Source organism: Triturus cristatus, chromosome 5_1 (assembly GCF_964204655.1).
Source record: "Triturus cristatus chromosome 5_1, aTriCri1.1, whole genome shotgun sequence".
NCBI lineage: Eukaryota > Metazoa > Chordata > Amphibia > Caudata > Salamandridae > Triturus > Triturus cristatus.
The window spans coordinates 824,333,627-824,354,963 of NC_140587.1; the positions used below are offsets into that span (position 1 = coordinate 824,333,627).

At 42.8% G+C, this 21,337-nt stretch overlaps 1 protein-coding gene across 1 annotated transcript; it reads left to right on the forward strand.

Moving 5' to 3' along the window:
* Positions 1-10,324: 10,324 nt before the first annotated feature.
* On the forward strand, positions 10,325-20,584 carry MC5R (melanocortin 5 receptor). Its single transcript, XM_085604163.1, has 2 exons — positions 10,325-10,493; positions 17,760-20,584. Exon 2 carries the CDS (start codon positions 17,843-17,845, stop codon positions 18,818-18,820), a length of 978 nt encoding a protein of 325 aa, XP_085460289.1. The 5' UTR covers positions 10,325-10,493; positions 17,760-17,842; the 3' UTR covers positions 18,821-20,584.
* Positions 20,585-21,337: the final 753 nt, after the last annotated feature.

The window sequence follows — 21,337 nt, forward strand, 5'->3', positions numbered from 1 at the left end:
TCTAGATTACTTGAACATGGATCTAGTCATGCTCCCAGCCACTGTAAGAAGGATTATGGGGACTGGCTTCAATGGCCAATTTGAACCACTGAGTTTTGATAGCCAGGCCCTCATGGCCAAGGAGGAATCTGTCTGGTCAATTACGGAGGTAGAACCCCCCCTGCCCTGTTAAGAATTGGTCTCATGTATCAGTCCAGAATATTTACTTTAAACCTAGGGCTTCATGCTTGCAATGGCAGATCTAGCTCTGATAAGTCAGGCAAACAAACATTTAATAGGATAAACCACACTAGCCAAATTGATTATATAATGCTGGACATCACATTATGCCCACATCTGATTGACATGACAGCATTTCCCCACTCTGACAGTGACCACAATGCTCTGATTTTTAAGCTGAGTCGGCCCATTAGAGCCGATCATAGTACACAATGTGAGCCTTTTGATAGCAGATTAAGAGTCACCAGCAATAGACGTAGGGTTAAACAGAGTAGACTGAAACATTCACAGAAGTCCATTGGCAGGATTTATAGACTTGTCACTGATGGCATGGAGGGATTGTTATCATTTGAGCTGGTAGTGGACACTTATGAGTCTATGAGGATGACTTCTGGGAGGCATAAACAGCTGTTTCAAATTATGAGGAAACATTTTTAATTTGAAAACAGGTGAGAAATGGAGAGGAAGTGCCCCCTATCCTGGTATAACAAATCATGCAGAGATGCCAGGTCAAAACTGGCCCATGTGAAGGATGCGTTTCGTGTGTCTGGGAGCTGACAATATTGCTCTCCAGAACTCGCCATCGAAACCCCCCCTTAGACACATGTGGGATCGCCTTGATCTGTTCTTTAATTCATACAAACCACCATGAAACACAATGGAGGCTTAACAAACTAGTCCCTTCCACAGGATGCTCTCACACTTGTTCGCTGTACTACATTAATAGAGAAATACTGTCAAACATACTATAGTCCAATGGATGCATACCCATATATATATTTTCTTTATATTTCTACATATTCTGATTTATTGTATTCTCTGTATTCCCACACGCTGATTATGTTTTGTACACCTCTGATTGATGGGGGCTACCTAGATGGCTATAACATTCCTAAATCAATCCTAAAGCAATCTAAACATGTATCTGTCATTATACCCAGTCTGCATTGCCCAGATTGGCATATTGCCGCCACAATCTGAATAATCACTGTACTTGTCTTTTTTTTGTCCTTATTGGTTACATTCTCACGTCCTTTCATTTGTATTATTGTATGTTTTGGAACCAACCAATAAAAAGTTTTTGTTAAATCAAAAACTGGTCCATGTGACCAAAAAGCAAGACAGACCCTTGATTCAGTCTACCAGACCATCCTATAAGAAAGTGTTATCTGTAGCTTAATTTGAGTGGAAGCGGGGACTTTTGAAAGGGTCTTTTAGAGGTTCCCAGATCGAATGACCAGTACTGTTTCTGGAATTTGGTGTCCTCTGATAGTAAGGACAGATTCTGTTCCATAGAAAACAACATTGCAGCCAGCAACTTGGTCTCACACTTTTCTAGTTTATATATGCAGAAGGGAGAACAGCAGGGATCCATATGTAATATACCAGGCCATGGGGAATCACAACAGCATCGTAGAGACAGTGGGGAGGGGGGGAAACAACCTTTACAAAGCAGGCATTATATCACACTACATTTACAACGCAGTCATTACAACGCAACAGCCTTTACATCGCATGCCATTACAACGCAGCCATTACATCGCATGTCACTACAACGCATGTCATTACAACACATGCCACTACAACGCATACCATTACAACGCATACCATTAGAATGCATAGTTTTTACGATTACACTATCCAACACTTACCCTACTGTTGCACTCACTGGAGTGGGAATAGTAATTTTTACCCCTACACTATCCAACACTTACCTTAAATGCAATGTAATGGTATGCGTTGTAATGGTATGCGTTGCAATGGTATAATACGATGTAATGGAATGCTTTGTAAATGTAGTTTCTAAAAATGTGTTGTGATGGCATGCGATGTAAAATAATGTACGGTAATGGATGTTGCGATGTAAAAACTGTGTTGTAAAGGCATGCTTTGTAAATGTTTGCGTTGTAATATCATACATTCTGGAAGAGGTCGTAAGCCCCAGGGCTGCTTTTCCAGGGTTGGTAGTATGTTCAAAAGAGCCCGATGTTCAGGAGGCTTCAGCACAGGAAGTAAGCTTGGCAATCAGGGGAATTGTACCCAACAAAGCCTCGGGCTAGACAAAATACCTGTTGATCTGTTTACAAGTTTTTACTGCCATGTCGATTTGGTAAGTGCACTCACTTGCCAGGCCCAAAATTCCCTTTTTTTTTACATGTAAGGCTTCCTTAAGGTCGGCCCAAGGCATCCCCATGGGCAGGGTACAGTGTATGTGAAAGGTAGGAAAAGTACTGGTGTGTGACATGTCCTGATAGTGAAATACTTTACATTTCATTTTTCACTATTGAAATCTGTCTGTCCTATAGGCTTAACATGGGAGTTGCCTTGCAACATTTTATAAGCATAATTCTCCATTGGGATAAGATAGAGAAATGGAGTTTAGTATGCCTCAATTCAGAATTTACAAATACATCTTTTAGTGGAGATGGTTTTTATGTTGGGTGTTTGAAAATTGCCACTTTTGGAAAGTGTGCATTTTCCTGGCACCTGAATGGACTGTGGCTGCCTCTCACAAATCTGTCTCTTCCTCATGTAGTGAACCTGGCCTGAGCCAGGCTAAACTGGTTTATGTGTGACAGCAGAATTCTGTTTGTACCAACCTCAAAGGAAAATGTGGTATAAATATTGGGGCCCTGACAGCAAAACTTTAAAGCTCTTTGGATCAAGAAACCTGCCAAGAAGAAGAGCTGAAGAAGCTGTGAGGAGAGACTACCACTTTGCTGTGTGCTTTGCTATGTTGGTCTGCAGTGGCTGCTTCTGTCTTGGGCACTGTAAGGATTGGACTGACTTTCTGCATCTTATTTTCCTGAGTTTCTCCAAGGGCTTGAGGTAGAGCTTACCCCCGTTCAAAAAGTCTCATGAAAAGCAAAGACTTCAAGCTTATCTGCTGCCAGCCCCAGGAACTGTGTATTTTGGGCTTCGACAGAAGAAAAAGCAACCTGACTCAGTCAACGACGCCATCTCTGTGACCTGAAGGCACCGCAGAGAGCAATGCCATATTTCGCACCACAACCCTGGTCTCAGCAACACCGCCACCACCGAGCCACTGCTTGCACCATAACCTGTGGGCACTACACTCCACACTGCCACTCTTCACTCCGCTGCCCCTGGTATCTCCGACTACGCAGTTCCACACTGACATCAACTCCTCTGTCTTCACCATGGTTTGAAGGCACTGCTTGTAAGTTACATTACACACCACCCTGTCCCACACCGCAGCCTTGGCCAATCGGCATTGGCGCCATTGACTCTATTTTGTCAGCCGACGACAGAACTTCAATAACACTGCTGCCTACACCGTGACGAGCACTGTCCCACTTTGCACCACAGCCCTGGTCTCACTAATGCAGCTGGACGACCATCACCGTTGGGAACCGCCGCTGTCGAATACGAATGTCAAAGTCCTGGGACGCCGTGATAAATCCAAGCGTACCCACTATCTGGCGTTGCAGCGACTGCAGTAAGTCCTTGGGGTGAGATCATTCCCATGAAATTTATGGATATGATAAACAGGAGGCACATGATATTTGTGCGACAGAACGGACACACTAAGGATTTTGGATAGACGCAATCACATCACACGATACAGAAATGGGAAACAAAGGAGATGCACAGTTTATATCCAGTACGGAAGTAGAACCGGTATCAAGGAAGGAACTGACAAGCTTTTCATGAGAAGACAGCCCTGAAAAAGTCATGGGGTACACCCTACACAACGAAACGTGTTGGCTGGCTAAAAGAAGAAAGAAAATGAAGAGATCAAAGAAATATTACTGTTTCTCATTTGTACGCATAATTTGATATACTATTTAGCATGTACTCAATGGTTTATGTTTCTGGATTAATGTTTGAAAACTATCACCTAAATGGAAAATACTTCTCAATGCACTTATATTATCTGTTGTACTACAGTGAAATGGTTCTGCATGTTAATAAAATACACTTTTTGATTTTGGAAGAGACCTTATCTTATTTTTACACTTTTGCTACAATATGTTTTTAAAAATAAAGGTGTTCCTAAAGTCAAGCAGTGCAGGAGAACCAAGTTACTTCCTTTGTTTAACTTCAATTAACGTTTAAATAAAGGCTTGCCTGTTTATTTAACATCTTTCCAACCATAGTGCTGAGTCAAGTTAACAGCAGCCCAGTGCTGCTGTAGACCTGGTGCCGCATGTAAAGGTCAGGAGGGCTGCATGTGGGTCCCTTGCCATACTTTGAGTATCACTGGGCTAGAGAAAATTCTTTGCCTGGCTGGTTCCAGTAATGTACCCTGGATAAAATAGGTGAAGGCCACCCTGTTGGAGATTGGGATAGCAAGTCTATGGAGCACTCCTTGAGAGGCTGAGGCTATCTCTAAGTCTCAAATTAAAACAGCCAACTGGCAACATAGAGACTTATCATTACACCCTCAGTGGATTCATGGTTCTCTAACACATGCTTTCCTTTCAGTTCAGGACCCCTGATCTAGCGGGACATTCTGGATGAGATAGAGCCATCTATAGCTAGGCATTTGTATTTACAATTTTGGTACAGGACCTTGCCCTTCCATTTCTTTACTGCCAAGTGGGCACGAGTGCCGAGGGCCATTGACCGGCAGTGCTCGGCTTCTAGAACCATTAAGGAAACCATTGAGCACATCATGTTTTTTCTGGCTGGTCTCCATGAACAGCAGGAGGTGTTGGATAATTCTGCTGTGTCGAAATTTGGGTGTCAGGGTGCACAAGGAAGCCCTTAGAATATTAAGATATGAGACTAGCAAAATGTTGGTTTTCGCACTTACTCGATACATGATGGGAGTGTGGAGAGTAAGGTAAAAAATGTGTGTTGCCCCTGAAAATATGGACAGTGGAGACTCATCTAACAGGTAATGTAACTATTACTTGAAAAACGCTCTCAGTCAGAGTCCCGTCTGAAATTATCTGGTTGCTTTTGGTCATTGTATAATACTATGCTGTTCCGCACTTTCCTGCTGCATCAGCTATCCTCAGGAAGTATCCACCCACAGGCAGCCTCCTTCCCCTCCCCTCCCCTCCGCCAATCACAACGATGCAATGGCAGGGTTGTGATTGGTGCGGACAGCTAATGGGAGGCCATTTTCTCTATGTAGGCTGCATGCAGCCTAAATAGAGAAATGGGAGAGTGCGCATGAATGCTTTAGTGGTCCCCAGAGGGCCAACCAAACAGATATGGTCCACAACAGTGGGCTAGCCATGCCTCCCCTGCTTTCCAGCAGACCAGCCCATCCTCCCGCCCACAACCAGGTACTTCTGCTTTGTCGCAGTGCAGGAAGCAGAAACATAAAATGGTAGTTTTACCATTTTATGTTTGTGCTTCTGGTACTGCTAGAAAGCAGTGGGGCAGCGCCCCTCTGCCCTAAGGGAGGAGCAGCCCCTGCGAATCAGATAAACAGTGTGTACCACACCTGGTAATCCTTATTGTGGCGTGTATATTTTGGCATGCAATATCCTCTCATTAGCCTAATACCTCCAGCCAGAGTGTTATATGAATTCTCTCTGTTTGTTGTTGTCCCACACTTTGTTTGATGATGTTTTAACTAACTTATTTTCTGAAGTTTATGAGGGGAATTACTGCATGAAAGGAAATGTGGATCTTGGAGCCCTTGGGATGCCTAGGCATCAGGAACTAGACCTCCTGAACCACTCATCCGATCACTTCTGGAACTGTGGAAGTCTCAGAAGATGTACTACCCTGCTGCCCTGCTGCCTGGGAACAGAAGGTTGGACCTGCTCCATGAACTCAGAACCACCAGAGTGACTCCAAGTTCTAGCTGACTGGCTTCCTATTCCAATCCACATGGACATAACAAGATCCTGAGACCTGTCCTGCATCTGCCAAGCTGCCCACACTCAGCTAGACTTGCCTGTGCCCTGCTTCTGTATGCTGCTAAGTGAGTCCTGATTCCATGTCATATCGAAGGGATACTCATGCCTAAATGTTGTCCCTCTCACAATGGCAGTAATTCTTGACATAAGGGTCTGCCCATAGTACGTTTTAAAAAAACGGGGTTAAATCTTTGGGGAAATATGGTTTCATTGGTTTGGCACATCATAAAAGGACTTGAACATTTTATCACTGCTCTATCAAAACATTAGGGTTTCAAGCAAATTTATATGAAAATTGTGCTTTAAATTGCACCATTTGACACCTTTTTCAAAATTGCCTCAGGGGTTCCCCGAACCCTCATAGAAGAAGTCAGGTTTTCTCTTTTTAATCAATAGAATTCAAGCCAAGTATTATGGCTCACCACTTTCAAAGTGTTGCCAGACGCCACTGGCTGCGGATGTGCTATTTTCCCATTACAAGAGAAGACTTCCAAATTTCGCAGTGCAAGCCTCATTATGAGTGGGACATTGAAATAAAAGGAGGACTTGTGTATCATTTTTACCCTCCATATAGTCCCTCTTTCAGGTCAATGCCTCACCCTTTAACAGACCTGCACCACAGGTCATTTGTAGGTGATATAAATACACACTCGACAGCCCATATGGCGTACTGGGCTGTGTAAGTGGACACCGTCATTTAGTGGAATCAATGAGCGAGGTGTCAGTGGGATACGTGTTTGAACTGTGAGTCACCATATTTTTATGTGAAGTACACTGTGTGCAGATTGTCACTGTTTATGTGCTTGTGTGGAGGTGGAATATGCGTAAGGTCACAGTTGTTATTCAAGTTATTTGGGAGCATATCAACAACAACCGGCGATATTTATCGCTAAGCGCACTTAGCGCTAGGATAATTATCGCCGGCTAGCATGGATTTTTATCGCTGAGATAGCGTGCTATTAGCAACGCTTATCTAAATAGCGATAAAAATCCTCACGCTAAGTGGCTAACGTGAGATTATCGCTGGAAACCCAGCGATAATCTCACGTTAGCTTGTTGATAGGGACAGGCAAACTTAGCCATGATATCCACCTTCCATAGGATATCATGGCTAAGTCAGAAAAATACCAGACGTAAAAAAGCAGCGTTAACCGAGGTTAGCGCTGCTTTTTTTGTCTCTAACAGGGTTAGCGATATTCTTGATAATAGGAGAAATGTCGCTTAGCGACATTTCTCCTATTATTTTACTCTGGAACGCCCCCTTTGCATCTCATTAGAGATGCAAGGGGAAGCATAGAGTAAAAGGGTGCTAACATGCGAATTTGCATGTTAGCACTCTGTTGTTGAAAGGGTGCTAGTTTTATCTCTGCTTTTTTGGCTTTTAAAGCCAAAAAAGCAGAGATAAAGCCCTTGTTGATATGCCCCTAAATTGTGTGAGACCGTGACCTACTTACAAATGTTATGACGGGTTGAGTTGTTGAGTAGAGCGTGGTCGTGTGTGACTGCAAGTCAATTTGTTTTCCTGCTGACAGGCAGTGGCTGTGTGGAACACCCATAGCAGTATTCCTAGAGTGAGATGGTAATGAATGACCCGTTGCAAAAGAGATAGTATTGTAGTAGAAACATGTGTTTCAGTTGTATTTCGCTGCTGTGATAGGAAGCAGTATAGACCAGCAGTTGTTGTTGCTACATTACCTGTGGTAATCTATCCTACACTCTATTTTTTCTTCCTCATTTCATTAAGTAGGAAGCTGTTTTACAGCGCCTATAACGATTGTAATTACATAAATAGTTAAGCACTATATAAAAATATTCATAATGATGAAGATCTCCAAGCATTCCAGTATATGCAGCACGACTATATACAAATATTGTACTAGGCTGCATATAATGGTAGACACTTGTCCTGCAATGCATGTTTGTTGTCAGTGGGACTCTTTTGATGTGGCTACTTAATGCAATTAGTAATGGCGTCCAAAACCCAAGTGATTTCTTGTCTTCTGACTGTGGAGATTTATTATTTTTAAGGAGGTTTTTAAGATGCTAATTTATTTCCCTTAGAACTTGAAGTGATGCACTATAAGAAATCGTGGCAAATGATCTGATGACGTGCTATCTCCCTCAGCCACCCCTGATGCCGGGTTGCTCGTAGCCATGTCAAATGATGCTATACTTTCATCAGACACTGGTCTGCCCAGTTAAAGGGACAGATACCAGAAGATGGCATTCTGACACAGACACCAATAGGATTTCACGAATTGTAAAGTTCGTTGGTTACCTCTCACATAAACTTAGTACAATACCATGAGACACCTATGCATGAGACTCCTATGCATAAACCGACGTTGTCCATAAAGTCGTTGCAGGGGGTAGTCGCAATCAGAAACCATCAGGTCTTGCTTACAAAGGATTTTCACGTATTTGTGAGAGAAACAGAGTGTTGAGCATTGTCAAAGTACCTACAATTAAGCCAAGTGATGCCCTTAAAGAAACAGTGCAAACAACTCCACCCAACTCCTCAGAAGATTCCAGACAATACAGAACACGGCAGCCAGACTCACCCTGGACCTTCCCAAGCGTACCCACATCTCTCCTCACCTCAGAAACCTCCACTGGCTCCCTGTCCAGAAAAGATGCTAGTTCAAGACGCTCTCACACACCTACAAAGCCCTCCACAAGCAAGGATCTTCCTACATCGACCACCAGCTGAACTTCCATCTTCCCTCGGGACACTTGCGCTCCACTTCACTCGCCCTTGCACATGTGCCCCGCATCCATCACACCCGCAGCGGGGGCCGCGCATTCTCCTACATCACCACCAAGACCTGGAATGACCTCCCCCTACACTTCCGAATGGCACTCTCCCTGGCAGGCTTCAGAATGCAACATAAGACCTGGGTTTTTGAAGCAGACACAGCAATCTCAGCGCCCAGATACCCCTAGGGCTGATAGAGCTGCGCTACAGAAATGATTGATTGATTGGCAGCACACACTTTCCAGGGGTGATAGAGCTGCGCTTCAGAAATGATTGATTGATTGGCAGCACACACTTTCCAGGGGTGATAGAGCTGCGCTTCAGAAATGATTGATTGATTGGCAGCACACAATTTCCACAGCATGAATATGCACATGCTACACATACCTTATTTCACAAACTGGTCCGGAGTATTTGAAATATCAGCCGTGCTGCAGATGTGAACTGCAGCCCATTCCTTATCTATAGGCAAGGAGCCGGCAGGTCACCACGATATGGAGCACATGGCTGCTTTGCCAGGGAAAGGTAGAGATTCCATAGGAGCTGCGGTAATTGTATAAGCATAAGTTGTGTTTGCATCAATTGTTGCTATTAGGGGAATTTCTTGATTTGCTTTGTTCTTACATTTTATTAATCAATTGAGAATCACCTTTTAAACGTATTGCTTTTTAATCAATTTCTTTGGGGGAATGTTTTGGAAAAGGGCAAGGCACACATTTGTACTCAATGCTTCAAAATAATGATTCGGGGAGAGCCCCACGACCACTTCCCCCTTCACCCCCTCCCCCACCGCATTTCACCAAGATGTCCTAGCCGCTTACAATGTGCAGATCGGGGCAGGTGTCTACACCTCATCGCTGTCAAAGGCCACCACCCCGAATTATGAATAAATTAAAAACAAAAAGGGGATGCGCTACTGTTCCGATGTGTAACAATATACTATCGCTGACGTGGATTAAGTCAACTAATCTGTCTAAATATCTCAGTGCTACTGGAATGATGTTTTTCTCTTTTACTATGCTACGTGTATTCCCTCTGCTGTAAGTGTACTCAGCATGAAAGGGAAATTCATATACATTTTGCATTGTTTATAGGGCTAGTGGGACAAACGTTGCAAGAGCAGACTCTCTCCGTTTAGTTAGTATAAAGGCAGCAAGGCTAGAAAACAGCAGCCATGTGGATGTAGCTAAGTCAAGACTAGCCATTTCAAAGCTCCTCTTTAAACGATTAACCTGTTTGCATGTAAAACGAACCGAAATACAGTTTGCAGCTGCAGGTGGAAGTGGAGAATGACGCTTGTGTCCACTAGGTGGCGGACTATACCCAACCTTCTTTGCTGCTCGACGGCAATGTGTATTGGAGAAAGAGGCGGGGTCTTATTAAAGCTGTGAAGTCAATACCCCAAAGAGATATAAAAGCACAGTTCCGTGGCAAGTGAGGAAATTCAGGGGCAGCCTTCGCTCCCTGGAATGAATGTAGACCAGCTGTACATCTTTATACGTTTTAAAAACAACCATTTTAAAATTGCGTTTGGAGACAGCGATGGTTTGGTTTTCTTCAACTATCTGGTCGAGCAAAATCTCAAATGAAAACTGAAACTCTCAACTGCCGGGAGATTCAAAGAAGACAAGAGCTGCAGCATTACCCGAAGATGTGCAGGCGAAGTCTAATATCAGGTGAGCTATTATTTCCACTATTGAAATAGAATTAACCATTAACACTTCAAAAAAAAAAATCATCACCAGCGGTTGCACCGGCTCATGCTGTAAGTTTATGTAGTGTTTGCGCTGTGTGGTATGCTAAATGTAGAAACAGTATACAGTTTGTTGTCAATTATCATTTTGAGCGTTTGCCCTCTTCCCCTCCCCGAGGCCCCCAGTCACCTGTCACCTCACATAAACTAAATGAGCAGTGGGATGTGCACTTCTACCGTCCCCGGGACACCATTCCCCGTGCTTGAAATGGAAATATATGAGCGTGTAGGTACCGACTGATGAGTATCTATTTGCTACTGAGACGTGCTGGTGCTCTCCTATTAAAAGTGTTGCACCTCTGCTAAAAAAAAAGTGCAAGTACTTTACCTTTCAAATTCAATAAGTGCAGGTACGTAGTACCTGTGAGCACCTGCCCATTTAAAGCACTAAGCATATTTATTACAGCTACCTCTTAAACTGCAAACAACAACAAATAAATGATGAGACTGATTGCCTGCGGCAATTCTGCCTGCAGAGCTTTCCTATGGGTTAGTGACGTGGCTAAAAAGAACAAAATATCTTATCACTAAATCGTAGGCACTTCACCCAAAGGTGAATGAGTACAAAATATAATGCACAAACCTTAAGTGAAAATGAAATGCAAGTTAAAGTGATCAGTGGGAAGTGCATTGTTCTGGAAAGGAAATATAAGTTTGTTAACGCCAGCATTTCAGACATCTGAGTGTCACTAGTTTGAACCCTGGTTAGAACCCTGGGGAATATATTGAGTTGAAGATATGAAGTCCCAGCCTGTGACAGAAGCACTGTGAATATGGAAGTCATTGGATTAAAAATGTATTACACATTGCATAAAATAGGATGCTGCAGTTTAAAAAAAATGCATTACACATAGTGTTCGATAGGCTTCCTTAGTTAAAAAGTTGTGTAATACACAACAAGATAGGCTGTCACAAAATCAGACCTGTCAACGCACCCATATTCTGAAGGTGTCTCCTGCCTGTTTTGTTTCCCTTCCCCATTCACCTAATGAGATTTTCCCCCTAAAGGCCTGGCATCACTTGCATTTTTTATTCAAGAGATTGACAAGTGTGCAAAATGTGACAAAAGATTCAGGGTCTCATTTATGAGGAATTGACATAGGGCAGCGCCGCAAGTCTTCTATCTGTGCTGCCCTATGCCAATGTGAAAGGGCAGGAATGCACCATGTTGATAAAATATGGTGCAATCCTGTCCTTTCCCCCAGAGCTGGCACACAATTTGCTGCCTAGCGCCAACGTACGTGCCCGTGCACCTTGGTGCAAGGGTGCCTCCGTTGCAGCCATGAAAGTTGTTGTGCAGGAATGGCCACCTGCCTATACAGAACAATCCCAAGAGGTGTTGTCATCTTTCCATGTTTGCTGCATACACATGCAAAGAGAAATAAATGAGGAGAAATACAAATATTTCTCTTCGTTACACCTGCTCTCAGGAGACGAGCTGTTTTGGTGCTTCCCCAGGTTACGTGATGAAGTAAATATGGCGCAGCGTCAAAATCAATGGGTACTGCGTGGGAAAACCCACCGCAACGCCCATGGAACTCTTCCTTGATGCAGAGTAAGGAAAGGTTTGCACCGCCGGAGCGTCAAGCCTCTCATAAATAAGCCCTCGGTGTTTAAGTGCATAAAATGTTTTAAAAACTTTGATTTTTAGCAATACACAATCAGCCTGAAACTAGCACAAACCTTTTTATTATAGGTTTCTATTAAAAGAATGCATTCTAGGACTAGTAACACCCTTACAGCACCTCCCTAAAAGAATAACTCCTCGTCACATTGTAGCTTAAAATGATTCCATCTATTGAAGCCTGTACTGGCTCCCAACGAGCCTGTAGATTTGCCGATTAACCAGTTGCACACATCACATTTCATCAAGAGTTGAAGGCACCCTTCTCTCGTTTCACGGTACAGGAGATCATCTACTTCCATTTCAGCCTCAGGTAACAGAAGGTCAACATTTAACTTTTCAGGAACGTCTGTTAATTAACTACAGGAACTGTTCTAAAAAAATGAAGAGCTCTGAAACATTCTTTCCAATAGAATCTGCCCATTTGGCGCTCTGTCTATAGTGTGATGAAGCCTGAATTGGTACTTGCCACTGCAGCCACCAGCAAGGCATTGCAATGGTTCTGGGATTAGTTTACAAGCCAGCAGGCCCGACTTCTAAGCACACAGCAGGTGTGGGGGAGGAGGGGGTGATTCTTTACAGAAGATAGCTTTGATCCTCTTGAACATAAAAACACTTGGGGGCATATGTACAAGTCTCTATCACCACCACAACATCACTTTTAACGACGTTGTGGTGGTGATAGGGGCTTAGCCTTAATTACCAGACAGCGTTAAGCCACTTAACGTGGCTTAACACTGCCTTGTAAATAAGGCCCCCTTTCACCTTTCGCATTCCACCGCAACATCCATTTATTTTACGCTGCCCTCTAATTACAAGGGTGGCGTACATAGGAGGCGGCGCCAAAATTTGGACCAGGGAAAACCTGGTCTTAAGTTGGCTAAACAAGGAGAATTGCATTCTTTCTCCTCGTTTTTGCTTTTTCCATGTGTGCTGCCTTGTGCATGTACAGGAAGGTCCTCCTTCCTGCACATAAACAATCTTTTAAAAAAATGACATTTTGTGACTTCCATGTGTGCTAGATTAAGCAGCACACATAGAAGTGACACAATGGCATTTAAAGATTGTTTATGTACAGGAAGGGGGATCTTCCCGCACATAAACAATTATTCCCCTGCACACAGACACCCTTGCACTATGGTGCAAGGGTGCGTGTGTTGGCGCTAAGCTGCTAAACTTAGCACCAGCGCAGGACGAAGCTCAAGGCTGCACCATATCCTTGTAAATATGGTGCAGCCTCGCGTTTCCGAAGTGGCAAAGTGAGGCGTTAAGCCATGATGGCTAACTCCTCACTCCGCCAATTCCTTGAACATATGCCCCTTAATCTTTTATGTAAATGATTCAATCAAAAATGTAGTTAAGAGGCTATATGGATTTCTTTACCAGCTTTTCATTCTTCTGGATAGTTGAAGCTGATTTGCTCGCATTGTTGAGGGGATTTTAATGATGAAAATAAGCTATCTATAAACAGGTGACCATTTGAAACATTCTGGCTGTTTTGCCACATAGAACTGTATTATCAATAAGTAGGCATCTGCAACGCAAAATATCAGATATATGTGGGCTAGCTATCATTTTGTGATTTTCTTGAATGTAGCCAACTTGTACATTTAATGTTGAAGGCTGTGGATTGGCATCAGTTACATATTAGAAGAGGAACTAGAAACGAACTTTCCTGACTTTAAACCTTTTATACCTGTGGTTTAACCTTGTCTTTCCCACTTGATCAACTTGTGTGATCTTGAACACATCCCTTTTCCCTATATGCATCAGTTCCTTTATCTGACAATTTCTAAAGAGCTCCTAAAAGCAGTTGAGTTTTCAGTTTATGCTATTAAAGGAAAGATATTCCACTATTCCTAAAATGACGCTTGTAGCAACTGGTACCTATGTGCAGCTCCAAAACTGACGCAACTGTTATCAGGATTGTAGCATATGACAAAATACCGCTGCAGCCTGAACCTTCAACTGCATGCAGTTCATTAGAATAGGGTGTAATGGTGTTGCATTGACAGCTACAGACATGCATATAACTCTGCAAACTATCCCTGCTATGAAAATTAACTGGCGGTAGCAGCAGTAAACTGAACTGGTGGGATTGTGGCATTGACATTGTTTGCTCGCTGAGTCTTAAATCACCCTCATTTGATGGGTGCGACCAGCATTCAGTATTCAACCCTCACTTGAAGGGCCCAGCAAGCTGTCATCCAAGTATCCTTTCAACCCAGTGCCTTTCAGTGGAAACATCAAGTGGGACACACACTTCAATGTCAGTCTAGAACGCTCACATTGATAGTTTGAAATGTTCAAAGATATGTGGCAGGCATGGACACACATAATGAGGGCTATAGCGGGTGTTGTTCAGTGCGGGTGAGTAGCTAGAAAAAGAGGGTGGTTGTCATGTCCACTGAAATACATTTGCTGGCAAAGAGCTTACTTAGCAAAATGTACAGCTACCAGGAGTGATAAGAGGGCAATACAAACATGTTAACTAAATTACTTTCAAATATTTATTGAGGTATTTATTAAACAAAGACTCTCTATGCCGTAAATGTCTACTAGGATATTGTTTTAGTTAGGTGGACTGCACCTGTTGGGAAGATGCATTGGCTACTCACTACCAGATTATTTCATGAGTTCTGTGCTTCCATTGAACAGATTGGGTGCATTGTGGGAATCGTATTCTTGGATTAGTTCAAATACGTTATTTTAGCTATCACTCCTCAAGACAATGATAGGTAAAAGGAAATTGAACTTGGAGGATTGTGCCCCATATCATAAAGTATTCTAGCAACCTTACGTAGACTTCTTGGACCACACCCCCAAATGAATAATGCACTGAGAGGTCTTGAGTCCTTTCCTTCAAATCACATTGCTGACGTATAAGAAAAAAAGTGTCTTAAGGTCTCATTCATAAACAAAACATGTGTAAACCTTCATTAAAAAACAAAGAAGTCTACCTAAGTTTTGGACTTGGCCCTTTCAGCAGGGTCATCCCCAGACTTTTTGCCTTCACCCTCCTATTTTCTGAGCATGTTCCTGTTGGCAGTTATGACTCTGCTCACTTTACCACTGCTAATCAGTGCTAAAGTGCTTGTGCTTTCTCCTTTAAACATGGTGAAATTGAATTTCAACAAATTGGTACGTTTCATTTACTTGTAAGTCCCTGGTAAATTTGTACTACTTGTACACCGGGCCTGTAAATTAAATGCTACTAGTGGGCCTGCAGTACTGATTGTGCCACCCACTTAAGTAGCCTTTCAACCTGTCTCAGGCCTGCCATTGCAGTCTGTGTGTGCACTTTAAACAGCTACCTCGACCTGGCAAAAATAAACCTTTTGCCAGTCGTAAACCTTCCTTTTTAATTCATATGTCACCTCCAGGATGGGCGCTAACTTGCCCATAGAGCAGGGTGCAGTGTATTTAAAAAGTCGGACATGTACTTTTAACTATTACATGTTTTGATGGTTAAACACCTATACATATGCTTTTCGCTATTGTAAGGCCTGCCTCTCCCGTAGGGTAATATTTAGTTAACTTATTACATATATTAAGTGATAACTTTCAATTGGGAGCAGTTAGGAATGTTGAGTTTGGTATCTAAATAATTGCAATTTAAAGCCCTCTTTACTTGTAAAGTTGGAATCTAAGTTACAATTCTGAAAATTCTACTTTTAGAAGGTTGACATTTTCTTGTTCCAGCCATTTGGTGCCTGCTGCCTTTACCCTGGGTCTCACGACCAGGTGTAGCAGGATTTTAGTCTTTGTGTATTGCTCCCAGAAAGTGAGCCAAAAAAGAATAGTGTTGGCAGGATGGGCCATCTCTGACTTGATGAAGGGAAGGCGCTGTCACCTACCACACTTGGACATTACAGAGGCTCAGCCTGGGACCTCTCACTAAGGGTGTGACAATAGTCTTTTGTGACCCCCCAAAAAGCTGGGAGCAAGACAGAAAGACAAGAAATTCCAAGCACCTCTGGGGGTGAAGCCTCCAAATCCTTCTCCTACTTCAAAGTGGCTGCCAGGTATAAATAATGGACCCTTAGAGCCAACTCTTAATCTGTGGAAAACTCAGAAGGACTGCGGTGTTGCACTGCAAGAAGGTCTGCGACTGTGTTGCCCTGCTGCCCTGAGTCTGCTGACCTGCTGCCAGAGTGAATAGGACTGGACCCGCATCTTGAACCCAGGACCATCAGATGGGGACTCCAAGGGCTAGTTGGATGGCCTCCTGATCAGAGCCTCAGGGACAGAAAAGACTCCAACCACCTAGAACATAGCACCTTGACTCTGACTGGTGTGAATCTTGCCTCCCAAGTGGTGCCACCCCAGTCCTGTACCCATGGAAGTGTGCCTAAAGGTGTTCTGCCAGACTAGTTGTGCCTGTGGGCAGAACTGATGCTGCGTGACATATCTCCTAACAGCTCCATTTTGCAACCACTGCAGAGCAATGCATACCTAATGCCAAACTTCACATCAGAGCCTGCAGTCTCCTCTGAACCACCCCTACGAGTACAACCTCAGTGCAGGCTTTTGCATCGCAAACAATTTGTCAATGATATCGTTGATGATGACGCAGGACTTTGCAGCACCGCAGCTTCTTTAGACCCGCCAATGCATGATGCATCTTTGATGCAGGACTTCACATCACAAGCCTCTCATCAACGGCATTCTCGAGGATGACGCATAGACTCCACATTGCAGCCTAGCAGCTTCCTCGGACCTGCCACTGTGCAACTCAACACAGGATCTCTCAATGCTTCTCAAACCAGGATTTAAGGAGGTTTGCTCAGCGGGCCTAACTTGGTTCCTGTAGGCTGTCCGCCATTTATTGCGGTCGGCCTGAACTTGTGAATTTGTTCTGGTTCGGCATCACCAGATAGCCACAGCTGGTGCTTCTAGGCACTATTTTTCCATAAATATTTAACATTGCATATCCCGGTTGAAGTACTAGAACTTTTTTCATTTTGATCTGAAATCATTTATTAAATTTGGACCTAAATCAGTGTTGGATTTATTTAGTTGTGTTTTCAGTTTATTACTGCTTGAAGTGCTACACATATACGTTGCACATTGTCTCCATGTTAATCCTCACTGCTTTGTGCCAAGCTACCAGAGGGTTAAGTGCAGGTTCATTTGGGGTTTGCTTGTGTTTCACCCTGACAGAGATTGTGGTTGCTGCTTGAGTAGAGTTTCACCCCTCTCAACCAGTAACCCAATATTCTACACTAAGAGATAAACAAACCTGCGGATTCTTGGGGTACTCAGGTTCAGGGATGGTGTCATAATGTGGGGTGAGACGATTGGTTGTCAGTAGTGTATAAGGGTCAAACTGAATTTTGTCCTTTTTGTATGTACTGTTCAATGCTCAAGAATCTGCTGCAATCAAATACAAATGTGAATAATTGATATAAGAAGCCTGTGTCTCGATGCCTTGCACATGATGTAGAGGTGGCATCCACTTCTTGGCTTGCATTGATAGCTAAACACTTGATAGTAATGTAACACTTTTACTTGCTTTTTCCATGCTGTTAACATGTTTGCTCTGCTCATATCACCCTTTGACAGAGTGTCTCAACTTTCTTGGAAATGCACTTCGATAACTTTGCAGAATACCTGTCTGAAAAAAGAATCGGCAATTTCCTCCAGAGATGAACCTAACCCATCACCCTCATATCTCTGAAATAAATTTGAACACCTCTGGGAGCAACATAAGCACGCCCACTGTGAAAACCAACCTGGGGTCATGTGAGCAAGTGTTCATAGCCACTGAGGTTTTCCTCATCCTTGGCATCATAAGCCTTCTTGAGAACATCTTGGTCATCTTGGCGATAATCAAGAACAAGAATCTGCACTCTCCGATGTACTTCTTTGTCTGCAGTTTAGCCGTTGCAGACATGTTGGTCAGTGTGTCCAATGCTTGGGAGACCATAACCATCAATCTAATCAACAACAATCACCTGATCATAGAGGAGGCCTTTGTGCGCCAGATAGACAATATCTTTGATTCCTTGATCTGCATTTCTGTTGTAGCCTCAATGTGCAGCTTGCTGGCAATAGCCGTAGACAGGTATGTCACGATCTTCTATGCCCTGCGATACCATAACATCATGACCGTAAAGCGAGCTGGGGCCATTATTGCATGTATATGGACCTTCTGCACAGGCTGTGGGATTATCTTCATTGTCTACTATGAGTCGACATATTCCATTATTTGCCTCATCACGATGTTCTTCACATTGCTGTTTCTTATGGTGTCCTTGTACATTCACATGTTTATGCTAGCACGAACCCATGTTAAGAGAATCGCTGCTTTGCCTGGTTACAACTCGGTCCACCAAAGGACCAGCATGAAGGGGGCCATCACCCTGACCATATTGCTGGGCATCTTTATCGTTTGTTGGGCCCCATTCTTCCTCCACCTCATTTTGATGATTTCCTGCCCACAAAACCTGTACTGTGTGTGTTTCATGTCTCACTTTAACATGTACCTTATCCTCATTATGTGCAACTCTATCATCGACCCCTTGATTTACGCCTTCCGTAGTCAGGAGATGCGGAAGACATTCAAAGAGATCATTTGCTGCTATGGCTTGAGAGCTGCTTGTGGGCTTTCCAACAAGTATTAAAAATATCACCTCTACCATCTGGAGATAAAAAATGCAGAACATACACTGCCCAGTGTCAGTGATTTCTGCAGTATGTGAACTGTCCACTGGGAATCAGAAGGAAGTCTTTGTTTTCTGTGATCTGTGGTTCATGCTCCAGGGACAAGTTCATTCAGTTGTTTGTTAGGTTTAATGCTCACAGAATGTATCCCTTTGTCACAAAGACCAAATGTCGTTCTTCATTGGTAAAGACATTTTACATTTGCTGCTATATTTAGCTATCATATATGTTCAAACCCTGGGAATGGAAAGACTTTTCATGGCATCTCTTACTCCCCATCATCTGTAAAGGCAACAGTCAATGAGCTCCAAGGATTAAGAGGGGGCATGTCTAGTGCAGATTCTCTTCAGGGGGAAGAAGATCAACATGAAAAACGAAAAGAACACCAAGGGAGTGGCATCCTCGAGGGTAGTTTTTTTTTGCTGCAACTCCAGCCTGAGTGATGTCTATTTTAGGAATTCCATAAAGGATGGATGGAATCTGCGACTCATGGACAGGGTGACAACTGCATGATTGGAAACCTCCTGCACTGTGTAACCCTTCTTACATCCGACAGACTGTACCAACGAGGTGGAACCCATGTACCGCTGCTTTACATCTCAAAGTCACCCTGTGTGTTCTAGCTGAATGGCTGCCCTAAGAATAAACCACTGTACACAGTATCTCAAGTAATGTAAGTGTAAAACAGGACTTGGCATGGCAAAATTGCATTCAGAGTCTTGAAAAGTGACACACTTATGTTAACATGTGTGTCTTTACATGTTATGTGTTGAATGTATTTAATGGCTTGAACTCTTCAAAGCCCTATGCACAGGCTAATCCTTCAGTTCTGATACACACATGAATGTAATGTGAATAGATACCACAAACTATAGAGCGAGCTCATTGGAGCAAATAGTACATAGTTTTACTACCATATATATGTGCTAGGGTACCTTTTGAGCTGTGATTGCTGACCAGTTATAAGCATTACAATTGCAGTTGGTATTATTATGGCTGATATGTGTAGCTTTTTGCAGTATTTATAAGGAATTTGCTCAGAACAGGGTATAATTTGGCTTTGGTTCGAAATGTGCTTCGATAAACATATCTTTGAACTCTTTTTACAAGGACGAGGTTTGGTCATGTCATGTGTGGCAGGAAAGTGTGTGCTCCACTGATTAAATATTATATGAAGATTATATTTTTACCAACATTCTACTAGTTCTAAAATGTTTTATCCTTTAAAATGGTCTATGATTGAGTGCATCCCTAAAAGGAAGCAACTGATGAGCTATTGATATTTTGTTGTCTGCAATATGAGGTTAAAAGCCTTGAATTTTGAGTGTGGAGGCATTCAGCTCCAGGTCCCTCCAGGACAACTTTCCAATTTCACATAAAGAGGGGATTATCTAGGGTGACCACTTTCCTCCAAGCCATTACTGACACTGTTTCCAGTCCTGAACTTTTAACCTACAAAATATTGATTTCATGTGTGTCAGGCTAATGAGTTCAAAGGAAGCTCTACAAGATTACAACACCAAAAAAAAGCATTCAGCTATCACACAACCATGTTATGTTATGTCATTCCTTAAGAGCATTGGCACCATTAGGGTGGTTTCTTGGTGCCAATACATCTTTCATTCACAGAGTTCAAAGGACTTCTTCATGTCCTTTGTTGTAGAAAGAAAGTAGATTCTCTATTCACTGTAGAAGCGAAGACTGAGATAGCCAATGCACATACCAACAGAGGGTGAGAGACTTCTAATTTTTAAAGTAAAAAATGAATTTATTGTAGCTTTCTCCCTTCTGAAATTGCACCCACTTCAGTGTAAATTCATAGGGAAAATAAATCCCTCCCAATTATCTTGTTAAAATCTCCCTTTCGGCTTCCTCAATGTTAGCATGTATGAGATTCCAGGAACATGCTACTTGAAGGGAGAAGGAGTGCTTGGCAACTATAAGTATATGAATTGTAAAATGTATCTAAACTACCTATATTTGAATGAATTGTTCATTCAATATACCCTCACTACACCAGTCAAACTATTTACAACAAAACTTTGTGAGACTACGATCAAATTACGAAGCATCTTTTATGATGCCCCCTTGCATAGTAAATACCTGTAGGTTGTCACTGGAAACATATTTATGTTTGTGGAGATGCCTGGTTGCAAGTAAACCATCAGATGACCGTGTCTGTATATAACAAAGATGACGTTTCAAACACTTGCCTTTGCAAGAAAACATTTGGAGATAAGGTTATTAAGGTTACATGTGTGCATGCACTTTCAGGACTTCACAGGAACTTTCCTCAGGTACTTATAGTTGGATTCAATTCTCTTTAGTGTTCCAAGAGTGATGGGGGAAACATAGTGTCTGTCTCGCTTAAACCTTTTTTGGTTATCCTGTCAGCTGCACTTTCCAGGTTTTCAGCTACAACAAAGAACATAGAACTTCTGCATACCGTGGTAATATCTGCTTCATTGATTACCCTA